The 12,505-nt window shown below is 44.7% G+C and overlaps 1 protein-coding gene across 3 annotated transcripts in view; it reads left to right on the forward strand.

Moving 5' to 3' along the window:
• Nucleotides 1–12,505, forward strand: part of TBC1D7 (TBC1 domain family, member 7) — a 77,136-nt gene that overhangs the window by 25,545 nt on the left and 39,086 nt on the right. For 2 of the 3 annotated variants that reach the window (XM_006864083.1, XM_006864084.1), the window contains 2 exons: nucleotides 920–1,107; nucleotides 10,729–10,866. In XM_006864083.1, coding sequence (XP_006864145.1) covers nucleotides 920–1,107; nucleotides 10,729–10,866 — 326 coding nt within the window. The remainder of the gene's footprint in view (nucleotides 1–919; nucleotides 1,108–10,728; nucleotides 10,867–12,505) is intronic. The other variant, XM_006864085.1, reaches the window with a different exon arrangement.

A 12,505-nucleotide genomic window follows, 5' to 3' on the forward strand; every position in this document is an offset into this window, starting at 1 on the left:
GTCCTTTGTTTCTCTGGTTACATTTATTCCTAGATATTTCATCCTTTGGGTGGCTATTGTAAATGGTATTGCTTTCCTAATGTCCTTTTCAATGCTGTCATTTTTCGTCTAGAGGAATCCAACTGGTATGTTGATCTGATACCCTGCCACTTTTCTGAATCTTCCATTGAGGTCTAGTAGCCTTCTTACTGAGTCTTTGGGGTTTTCTACGTATAGGGATCACATTTCTTATTCTGACGTACTCGGAGTAGCATCTTAGCAACTCACAAGCCTCCGCTGACAGGTGGAGACTGTGTGTGAGGTGAATGGCTGGGAAACCAACTCAGATCTCCTGCATGTGGAAGGCGAGAATTCTACCACTGGTCCACCAATGCCCTCATTTAGAAGGGCTAATGAGCATTTCACTGAACTCTGAGGTGACTTTATCGGTAAAGAATGGGAATTTCTGTTGCCCTGAAGGTAGGATGCTTTGTGAGCAAGTTAAAATTTCTGTGCAAAAGCAAGTTAGTGGTTATGTGGTTATGAGATGCAGCTGCCATATACGCAAACTGGAGAGAACCTTCTGTGAACTACGAGCAGCCCCCACCTCACAGCCAGAGTCAACTTCATTCATTAGTATGGTGTAATGGTTATTGTTTTGAATTTATCTGGCACACTTGGTAAGGACTTTTGTGATGCCCTCTCATTTCTCTTTAGTATCAATGATATAATACTATTCAAATATTAACACTCTTTTTAAGTGTAAGATTGTTCATGAAAATTTCTTCAAAGAGAAGCTATGTAGAACTTAAGTATTTGTATAAGGAGTAGTCTGATTGCTCTGGGTTCCTTTTCATGGGATTCTATTTCTTAGCGGAGGGAGGGATTTGGATTGGTGTGTCAGTGATTTGCCCTGTTGTTTTTTCTGGTCCCCATGCAGGGATCCTGCCTCCACACCACGAGTCCCACATCCAGGTCATGACGTACCGTAGGGAGCAGTACTCTGACCTCCTGCACGCCTTGCAGGTCGTCCGCTTCGTCAGTGATGCCAGACCTCAGGTTGAAGTGTATCTCCGCATGTACCAGCTGGAGTCTGGGAAGTTGCCCCGAAGCCCCTCTTTTCCGCTGGTTAGTGGTTTGGACACTTAGCTGAACTATTGACTGACCCATCTTGCCAGTATCACTTCATGTTTTGCCTTACAGACTTTCAGTGACCCTCACGCTCCCAACATTGCTTTTCTGGGCATTCACCACCCTGCACGTTCTGATCCCATTTGCCTTGTTTGGAAATTATAAATGCGTTCTATTTTATTTTATGTTTTAAATAATATTTGCTTGAGTTTTTGGTGAGAGTTTACAGAGGAAGTTAGGTCCCCATTTGATGATTTCTGTACAGATTGTTCAGTGACATTGGTTGCACATAACACAGTGTGTCAGCATTCTCTTTAACTGTGTTCTGTTTGTTCCCTTTCCAGTACTATAGTTTCCCTGCCCTCTCGCCTTCTCTTCTTTGCAAGTAGTTGATCACTTTTGGTCTCTTAATGATGGTATTTAAGTAGGACATTTTACAGGGACACCCTTTATTTTGGTGTCACATTTGTTACAAGGTGGCTTCGGGATAGACTCAGTTCTGGGTTTGAAGAGTATCTCAGGGTTATAGGCTCAGGGAGACCTCTATTCTCTGCTGTTGTAGTTTTTGAGTTCTCCACATTTTTCTTCCCTCCCACCCACCCAGGACCATCCCTTTGACCCTGGTCAGAACATTTGGTGGTGGCTGGCAGGCACCATCACCTAGTTCTCTGGTCCCTAGAAGGATAAGGCTGTGGCTCATGTAAACTTGTTTTCTCTTCGAGCTTCTAGTTTCATGGCTGCTCACAAAGTTTTTAAGACCCTGGGCAACACTCACTTCGCAGGTCATGTTTTTTGAGGATTATATTATGACAGTTGACTGAGTTGCCCATGAGACCACAGTTGTAAGCCTTTAAATCCAGAAAACCAATCTTAGAATGTGTTTGGTTATGTCTGAGGACTATCTGTATTTGGGTCTTCAGTGAACATATGGGCCTGCACCCATGTATTTGTATTTACATGTACCTGTGTGGCACTGTAGGAGTCCTGGTGTGGGCTAATGCATCAGACTGCAAAATCATTTGAACTACAAGGTTGGTGGTTCAAGCTCACCAACTGCTCCTTGGAAACCCTATACAGGGTCTCTATGGGTCGGAATCGACTTGACAGCACTTAACAACAACGTGGTACTGTAGAATCAGCATTGGACAGTGAGCTACAAGGTCAGCAGTTCAAACCCACCAGATGCTCCTCAGAAACTCTACAGCATCACACTGCCAGAACCAACTGGACAACACTTAACAACAACATAGGTACTTCTGAGCCCTGGTGGCATAGTGGGTTTCACATTGGCTTGCTGACTGCTCCGTGGGAGAATGATGATACTTTCTGCTTCAGTAAATTTTGTTGTTGTTAAGTACTGTCAAGTTGTTTCTGAATCATAGTGACCTTGTAATAGGGTTTCCGAGATGTTAAATCCTCACGAGAGCAGAAAGCCTCATCCTTCTCCTGGGTAAAGGTTTACAGCCTCTGAAACTATCCAGGATCACTGTGAGTCAGAATCACCTTGATGGCACACCACCCCCACCATTGTACACACTTGTACCTACCCATATGCCAATACCAATCCATATGTGCTCAAACACTGGTTTTTTACTTTAGTTGTGCTCTGCTCGCTAGATTTACATCCAGTGCCACTTTTCCAATCACCAAAAATAACAAAGCCTTCAGTATGTATAATACTTCATTGTAAAGAAAACTAAAATCCTCACAACTGGACCAATGAACAGTATCATTATAAATGGAGAAGAGTTGAAGTTGTCAAGGATTTCATTTCATTTGTTGTGGGGCAGAGAATTTACTTAGTGAATTTACTAGCTTGGCCTTTTTGTTGTTGTTAAGTGCTGTCAAGTCAGTTCCAACTCATAGCAATTCTTGTTTGGGGTTTCCACGGCTTTAAATCTTTTTGGGAGCAGAAAGCCTCATCTTTCCCCCATGGAGTGGTTGGCAAGTTTGAACTATGGATCTTGTGGTTCACAGTTCAGTGCTTATCTTATGGAGCCACTGTGTTCCCCAGGGTTTTATGTTGTTGACACGTGCTGTTGAGTTGGTTCCAACTCATAGTGACCCTGTATAGGGTTTCCAAGGAGCGGCTGGTGGGTTTGAACAGCCAAACTTGTGACTCAAACTAACCTTGCAGTCCAGCGCATTATCCTGCTGAACCACGCCAGGCCTTTTAATGCCCACCAAATAATTGGGTGAGGCCATGCGAATTGTGTGCATGGGATTCCAACATAGGGCTGAGTTAGCTCTTACATCTAGTTGGCTTTAACAGAAGCCATCTCAGAAGCAGAAGCAGACGATCCAGGAGCATGAAGAAAGAAGAGCCGTGGGCACAGCATGAGATTGCTGCCTGGAAAAGTTGCAGCAGCAAAGGTGACAGCGGAGATAGCGACATGGAGAGACGGAGCAGCTGCAGGCTTCCCGGCCCATGCACCTAGTGTCTACGGGCAGGAGGCTGGCCTGCAGACTGTGTCCTCTGGGCATTTACAGACATGGTGAACAAGCTTTGTAACACTTGGCCTGAGCAGGGCAGATGCCTGAGGGCCACAAGGCTGAGCAGCTGAAGAAGACAAGAGTGAGGTGCCTGCAGTACAGCAGAGAAAAGGCACTTCTGACCGGAGAACCGCTGCATCCTGACTTGTTTCTCATCCTGAATCGTACCCTGTTCACTTCCCTAATAAACCCCATCATCGTGAGTGTTGTCTGTGAGTTCTGTGTGCACAGTTCAACAGATTATCAAACCCAGCAGAGGAGTGAGAATGTGGTGGTGGGGTGAGGGCGGTGGGTACCAGAAGAGGAGAAAGAACATTGAAGGGTAGAGGCACGTGCAACCTCTGCCTCATAGGAACCAGTCTTGGGTTGATATTGAGTTTGAGTCTTCCTTCCACTTGTGAAGCCAGGGGGAGTCAGACGTGGCCTCCATGCCTTTTTTTGCACTTGGATTTACAATCAACACTCATGGAAACAGCAGTCAAGAAGTCAAGTGACGTATTGCGTTGGACAGAAGACCCCCTTTAAAGTATTACAGCGCAAAGATGACACTTTGAGGACTGAGACTTTACCTGATCCAGTTGCTTCCTATCATGTGAGAACCAGACAGTGAATAAGGAAGATGGGTAACAATTGAAAGGTTGGCACTTCAGAAGACCAGCAGCTGCTCTGTGCCTAGAAAGATGAAACTGTTTGCTCCCATAAAGATTTACAGTCTCTGAAACCATATATGGGGTCACTGTGAGTCAGAATCACCTCAGTGGTAGTAGGTTCAGGGTATATTCCTAGAAGTAGGCTTGCTGGACCCGAGGTAGTGCTATTGTAGTTTTTTCAGAATGTACTATACCATTTTGCGTAGTGGCTGTAACATTTTGCAGTCTACCTTCTCAAGAACTGTAAAGAATATTGAGATTTTCATCAGGACTGTATTGTTTCTGTAGATCAACTTTAGGTAGGATTGACATTTTTTCTATAGTAGTAGCTCTTCCAATCCCTGAAAGCACCAGATGTGTTGCCATTTTTGTACATCTCTGCAAAAAAGAGGAGAGAAAAAGGTTGAAAAGATAAAAAAGAAAGAAAAGACCAAAATGGATGTCTGAAGAGACTCTGGAACTTGCTCTTGAATGTAGAGTAGAGTAGCTAATGCAAGAAGAAGAAATGATGACATAGAAGAGGTGAACAGAAGATTTCAAGGGGTGGCTCAAGAACACAAAGTGAAATATTACAATGAAATGTGCAAAGACCTGGAGTTAAAGAATCAAAAGGGAAGAACACACTAAACCCTTCTCAAACTGGAAGAACTAAAGAAAAAAAAGCCTTACCTTGCAATATTGAAGGATTCTACGGGCTATGGGTAAATGCGCTGGACTGCAGAGTCATTTTCCACAAGATTGGCAGCTCAGGCTTACCAGCCGATCCTCAGAAACTCTATACAGGGTCACGATGGGTCAGAACCAACTCGATGACACTTAACAACATTGGCAAAATATTGAATGACACAGAAAGCATTAAAAGATGAGGGTGAGGGGAAGATACACAGAGTCACTGTATCAAAAAGAATCAGTGTTCAACCATTCTAGAGGTAGCATATAATGAAGAACTGATGGTACTGATGGAAGAGGTTGGGATTGCATTGAAGACATTGGCAAAAAGAAGATTCCAGGAATGAATGGGATACAGATTTTGAGATGTTTCCACACACAGATGCAACACTGAAGGCACTCACTTGCCTAAGCCAAGATACTTGAGGACGGCTTCCTGACCAACCTTTAGGGCTGGGTGTTGTCCTTCAGTTTGTCTAAGACTTCCTTCTGTGCTCTGTGGGGGCTGCTTATACCTGGGCTGACATTCACTGGAAACACAGGCTGACTCTCCATCACTTCAGCAAGTGGAGGGGCTGCTTTTCCCCAGAAGAGTCTCTGAAAGATCCATCTTATTGCTTCCACAGCCTCAGTGGCCCTGGGTTGGTTGAGGGATCAATCTCCACTTAGGGAATTCTCCTCCTGATTCTATTCAACTGTAGGGACGGGCCTTCTGTAGGACTTTGTCTAAGTCTAGCAGACAGCCATCCCCAGTTATAGAAGGGGTCGTCCCACTCCAGGTGGACACCCAGGGAGCTCAGCCTTGTTGCAGTCAGACCCTGCTGCTGTCTTACGTTGGCTGTGGGCATAGCCTTCACTAGATACCTGCTTGTTAGTACACAGTGGCCTCAGTCAGCAGTGCTCACTGCCAACTGGAAGGGGGCATACCCATTACCATGGAGTTGATTCCGACTCATAATGACCCTGGAACTGCTCCTGAGGATTTCCAGTTCTGTAAATCTCTACAGCAGTGGACAGCCTCATCTTGCCTATGGAGCAGCTGGTGGATTTGAACGGTTGACTTTGAGGTTAGCAGCCCAGTGCTTATCCTGTTATGCCACCAGTTCGTTGTCTGGTTGCCCCTGTTGTAGTATGTTGGCTTTGGCTGTAGCTTCCACTGAAGGTGCTACGTCCTAGCATGCAGCTGCCTCTGTCAGTACTCAGTTCCTACTCATGCGACTCCGGGTTTGCAGAGTAGAACCACTCCATAGGGCTTCCGAGGGTGTGTCCTTTCGAAAGGAAACTGCCAAGAATGTCTTCCAAGGCACCCGTGGGTGGGTGTGAACCATCAACCGTTCCATTAGTAGCAAAGTGCTTACCTTGTGTGCGCCACTAGGAGCTCCTCAAAAGAGAGAAGCCCCTTCAAGAAAGGGTCAAATGCATGGGCGCCAAGTTGATTCCGATTCATATTAACCCAGTTAAGGTTTCCAAGCACAAACAGACAGCCTTTTATCTTTCTCTCACAGAGCATCTGGTGGATTTGAACCTTCAACCTTTTGGTTAGCATTTTATTGTTGAATTGTAACTTGTAGCAGTCTCATTGAAGTTTCACTTACTCTTGGCAAGATGTCTTGGGTGTGAAAAATTGTTAATCACTTTGTTGCTAACTGAAGGTTGATAGTTCAAGCCTACTCAAAGTTGCCTTGGAAGAAAATGGTGATCTACTTCTGAAAAAGTAGCCATTGAAAAACCCTGTGGAAAAAACAAAACCAAACAAAAAAACAACGCAGTGGAGTACAGTTCTACTCTGACTCACATGGAAACCTTGAATTGGAAACATCTCAACAGCAACTGACTTGGTTTTGATACCATTGACAAGGTGAAGCTTGTATACTGCACACATTCTTAAAGTAAGCATTATGTTAAACGTAGTCATGAAATCTAAAAAGGAGTTCTAGTTTTTTCTTCATTCCTACTCAGCCTGTCTGTCCATACTTCATGCCCAGACACCTTCACTATAAGACTTGGGCCGACACGTCCTTTAAATGTGTGTTCATGCTCTGCCGCTCTGTTTCTCCCCAGTCTGAGCTCTGTGCAACCTTTTCTTATTGGACAACAAGAGTGTAGTTTAGTGTTGGGCCTAGCCCTCCTTTCCTACTTCTCAGGGTCACCAGGAAGTTAGTGAGGCAGCACCATCCAGGGTATACACCCAGTGCCCAGTACTAAGTGGAAGACCATGAAGGGAGTTTCCTTCCTTCTCTTCTTTCCTCCTCTGACGCATTAATCAATGAGCAGAGAAGTTAATTTTCTATGATTCTTACTTAGTCATGACATTGCATAGACTAGTAATAAGCTGAAACAAGGTCTAAAGATGAAATACATCTTTCAATGTAGGCCTTTTGACTTAATGTGTGACTTTTGGGGAGGAGAGAAAAATACATTTTCATTTCCTTTTAACATTGAAACATTTCAGCTATGGAATTATAGATGAAAATGTAAAGCTTTGCATGTAAGATGTTGTTATTGTCGTCAAGTGCCATCGAGTCAATTCCGACTCATAGCAACCCTGTATAGGAGTTCCAAGGAGCAGCTGGTGAGCTTGAACCACCAACTTTGCAGTTCAAATGTCTTTGCAGTCTGATGCGTTAGACCACAGCGCCACACCAGGACTCCTTACGTGTAAGATAGGATGTTGGAAAACAAAGTAAGTTTTCAAATAACGGGTATAGTTGTTGTAAGATGAATCTATTGTTGAAATGCACTTGAGGATTTACTTCTGTACCAAGTTTTGACATTTCATAAGGTTTGGGGAATGTCGTTCTTTTTATTCCTCAAATTCTGGTTCTGGGAACATTTTAGGTGTGATGCTGTAGGATAAGCACTGGACCACAAGTCAATGGTTCAAACTTACCAGCTGCTCCTTGGAAACTGTATACAGGGTTGCTTTGATTGGCACCGACTCAATAGCACTTCACAATGAAGAGAACGCATTCCTACATCATATGAATGCTCCGAAAGAAAGCACACTAGCCCTTCTGGAGCCATTCCATTCACCCTCTTGTCACTTCCCAGCATGGTTAGGGCCCAGTATTAAAAAATGAGGGTTAGGTGAAAATATAGGGTTTTTTTTCTGTTTTCAGACCATCCATTTATTCAATTTAGAAAATATAGAAAAGTAACAGCTGAGATAAGTCAGTATTATCATAGAAATAATAGCTAAGTGTGGCGCGATGGTTAATGTGCTGGACCACAAGGTCAGTTTGAACCACAAGGTCAGTGGTTTAAACTCACCAGCCACTCTTCAGAAACCCTATACAGTGTCACTGTGTGTCAGAACCTATTCGATGACAGTTAACAACAACAAGGAGTCCTGGTATGGCACTGTAGGAAAAATACTGGACCACAGATCGGTTTGAACCACAAGGTCAGCTGTTCAAACTCAACAGCCACTCCCTGTAAACCCTATACAAGGGTTGCTGTGAGTCAGAAATGATTCGACAGAACTTAACAAGAAAATATACTAGGAGTCAGAGTGTAGTGTTGTAGGATAAGCATTGGACTGCTAACTGAAAGTTCAGCGGTTTGAGCTTACTAGCCACTCCTGAGACACCCTATGCAGGGTTGCTATGAGTTGAAGCTGACTTGATAGCACTTCACAACAACGAGATTCCTGATGCGCTCGTCGCTGGCATGAACTTAATTGTGGAGTGTTCATGCCTCTGTGGAGAAGGAGGTTTGGAGACTAAAGCGGGCCTGTGTGACTGGAGGCCTCCTGGCTCACCCACAACACCTGCCTCTTATGCTGACCCTGAGTTGATGATCCTGGAGGAATCCTGGAGAACAGGTGTGCCCAACAGACCTGGAGAGTCACCGAGGCTGGGGCTTCCTGAGAGGATGTTGGGAGTCTGACCACTCACCCATCCCCATCAGGACCAAGGCTTCAGGCCCAGACTGGCTCACTCTGGGATGTCAGTAAACTCGCGCACATTTCTTTCAAACACTGTTCCAGTGCCTCTTTCTCCCCTCCTTTCCAACCCCTCAGACATTTTGAACTTCAGGGCCTCAGGCTGCTTTGGAGCTGGGAACCCAGAACAGGCCTGTGGCCATGGGAAGCCAGTCTTGCATGGCAGCCAGACACCGTTCCCTGTTGGCAGGAGAGAGCAGAGCATATGGGGCAGCAGACCCCAGCTTCCTGGAGCCCACCCAGACCCCCTCGAGGGAGGGCATGTTCCACAGCCATTGGTGCTTTGCCGTCCACCTCATTAATGCAGAAAACAGTCTGAAAGGAGATTTTCTACTCTTGCTGTAAATGGGAAATGTTGGATAACAAGGTAGCCAATAAGTGCTGAATAGTTGTATTTGCAAAGCACTGTATTGACAAATGTCTCCAATGATTATATGTGTTATTTATCACATTATTTAAAAAGAAATTCCTATCTAGTCATGAGGATATTTTTGGTCAGTGAGATTTAGGCTGTCACTGTGATGGCCCTAACGTTACAAGTTGGAAAATCCCCCCGTTTTCAGCCATTCCTAAGCAACACCGATTCTAATAGATTATTTTTAACCTCCAAGCTTCCTTCGTCGTGCTGTGGGATAAAGCACTTGACCACAGAGTCGTTTTGAACCACAAGGTCAGCTGTTCAAAGTCACCAGCTGCTCCTTGGAAACCCTGTACAATGTCGCTATGATTCAGAAGCAACTCCATGGCACTTAACAACATCCTTCCACACACAGTGCTACTTTTTACTGTGAATTGGGTTCCGGTTTACAGAACAGATCATTAGGTGTATGTTCAACAAATCACACATGTTTTGAATGCAGTGTCCTCAGTGTAATATCACTTACCTTACTTCCTTCCCATTTCCTGTTTCCGTTCCTTCTTTCCTAACTCTTCTGGATTTTGTCCTTGGCTAAATGCTGCCCTTTTGATCTCAAATGATTGATTTTTCTAAGGTGTGTGTTGGTATTGTTCTCTTTATAGCCCTGTCTATTGTTTGGCAGAGAATTGAGCCAGGAGGGTGAATTCAGTTCTAGACTTGAAGGGTGACTAAGGGTCATATTCTGGGGGTTCTACCAATCTCTATCTGACCAGTAAGTCTGGTCTGTTTCATGATTTTGAGTTCTGTTCCACATTTTTCTTCCACTCTGTCTAGGATCTTCTAATGTGATCTCTTTGAGAGCAGTTGGTGTGGGAGCACCATCTAGTTCTCCTGGTGTCAGGGTCATGGGGACTGCTGTTATGTGGGAGCACCACCTAATTTTCCTGGTCTCTGGGTCCTGGGGACTGATGTCATGTGGGAGCACCATCTAGTTCTCCTGGTCTCAGAGTCGTGGGGATTGATGTTACGTAACGTGTTAGTCCACTGGGCTAATTGTTTCCAAATGTCTTTGCTTTTCATCCCGCTGCTCTCTACCAGAAGGGGAGAGAACAATCGATGCACCTTAGGTGGCCACTCAGGAGCTTGTGTTGTGTTTTTATAGTTTCATCAGCTTTACTCATTCACTCATTTAGAAGAGATCCACTCTTTGTAGAAATATGAATTATGCTTAAAATTGTTGTGGCAAAATTATGTTTTTTAACTGCCTTTCCCATCACTCAAGTCCGCACATGTCTACCTTCTAGCTTCAAATAGATTTCTGTAGTTACTCACCCTTATTCTTTCACGTGGTCTGCCCTAGAGTGGTGGGCAATGTGCTTTTAGATCCCACTTTGATTTACTAGTACAGCCCCTTCCAAATTTAGAGGGCATAGTTTCATTTTTATTAAAGAAATGTGTATTCTGTTCTGCTGCCTCCCTCTTGAGATTTATTCTTATTCTTTCAGGAGCCAGAAGACAGGGTGTTTCTTGCGATTGCGAAAGCGATGGAAGAGATGGTGGAAGACAGTGCAGATTGTTACTGGATGATCCGGAGTTTCGTGAACCAGCTGAAGAAGAAGTACCGGGATTCTCTACCCCAGCTGGTGAGGGCGATTTGGGATATTGATGGGTGGAGGTGAGCATTAGTTCTGGCGATCTTCCCGGGACTGGCTACAGTTCTACATGGACCCTGTATAGCAGAGGTCAGCAAATGTTTTTTTGTGAAGGGTCAGACAGGAAGTGTGTTCAGCTTTGCAGGCTAAATAGTCTCAGTTGCAAGTGCGTCGGTCTGCTGCCGTCATGGGAAGATGGCTGGATATGGCCCCCCCTGTGGGCTGTTGTGTGTTAGCCCCTGCTCTATAGTGGTCCTTATCCTGCTCTAGAATCCATTGGCTTGATGTAGAATTATCCGTCAATATTAGTGAAGGTTTAAGAAGCCCAATTCATTCACTCTGTAACTGGAAGCCCCGAGGTAAGGCATTGAAAGCCCTGCAGCTCCATGATATTGACGGTCATCCTGACTGCTGCTCTGCTTGTCCAGCCGCTCTTCTGGCCGGAGCCTTACTCTCATGCTCACGCCCAATAGACCAGCTGTGTTCTAGGCAGGAAGGAGGACAAGAGCAAAGGAGCACAAGGGACAGGCTGCCGAGTGCACCTGCTCTTACAGGCTTTACCCTGCATGCGAGTGTCAGGAATGTGTCACCTGGACTCGGAAACCCTATCCAGGGTCACTATGATTCACAGCTGACTCACCGGCACTGAACAACAGCAGCCATATCAGAAATACCACAAGTATTCTGGTTGTACTTCTTCCAACATAGATCTGTTTGTTCTTTTGGCAGTCCATGATACTTTCAATTCTCTCCTCCAGTACCGTAATTCAAATGCATCAATTCTTTTAGGGTCTTCTTACTCATTGCCTAACTTTCACATGCGTATAAGGCTATTGAAAACACCATGTCCTGGGTCAGGTGTACTATAGTTTTCAAACTGACATCTTTGCTCTTGAACACAGTGAAGAGGTCTTAAAGCAGTGGATTAGCCAGTTGCAGTACACCATTGGATTTCTTGAGTGTTAGTTCCCTGAGTGTTGATAGTTGATCTGAGCAAAATGAAATCTTTGACAACTTCAGTCTTTTCTTCATATATCTTTTTTTTAAAAATAAGCTTTTATTGTGAATTGAATGATAGTTTACATGGGAGAACATCAGCTTTACATTTATCCTATCGTGTTTTGTTTCATTGCAATGATTACAATCCCCTCCTTGCATTCAACAGCATTTGCTTCCATTCCCTCTGTTTTGTTTTTAGATGTACACCAAAGCACTCAGGAATATATAACCATTCAAACAACCAAGGGGTGCACCCCACAAGCCTGGTCCTGGCCACCAGCACACAGCCCTTCTCCCTTCCTGAGTCCAGAGTCCCCAGCCGCTCTTTCTCTTCATATCTTCATCTCTGCCTCCATCTCTGGCATTGCTGCTTCTCTGTATAGGGTCCCACACTCCGCTCTTCTCCCTTGATGGTCCCAGGGTCCTCCGCTCCTGGACTACAAAACATCTACCTTACATTTGCAACATTCACCATCAGTCCTGATAGCAATTATTCACTGTTGAACCACAAGAGTCGTTTCCCCATCTCTCAGTGGAAATTACACCTTCCTTCACGCCTTCTGGATCTGGGCTCCCTCTTGAAAGCTTGTAAACCAGTCACTTCTTGCCTTTGTAGCTGCCCCCCCCCCCC

The sequence above is a fragment of the Chrysochloris asiatica genome, unplaced genomic scaffold (assembly GCF_000296735.1).
Source record: "Chrysochloris asiatica unplaced genomic scaffold, ChrAsi1.0 scaffold00060, whole genome shotgun sequence".
Lineage (NCBI taxonomy): Eukaryota > Metazoa > Chordata > Mammalia > Afrosoricida > Chrysochloridae > Chrysochloris > Chrysochloris asiatica.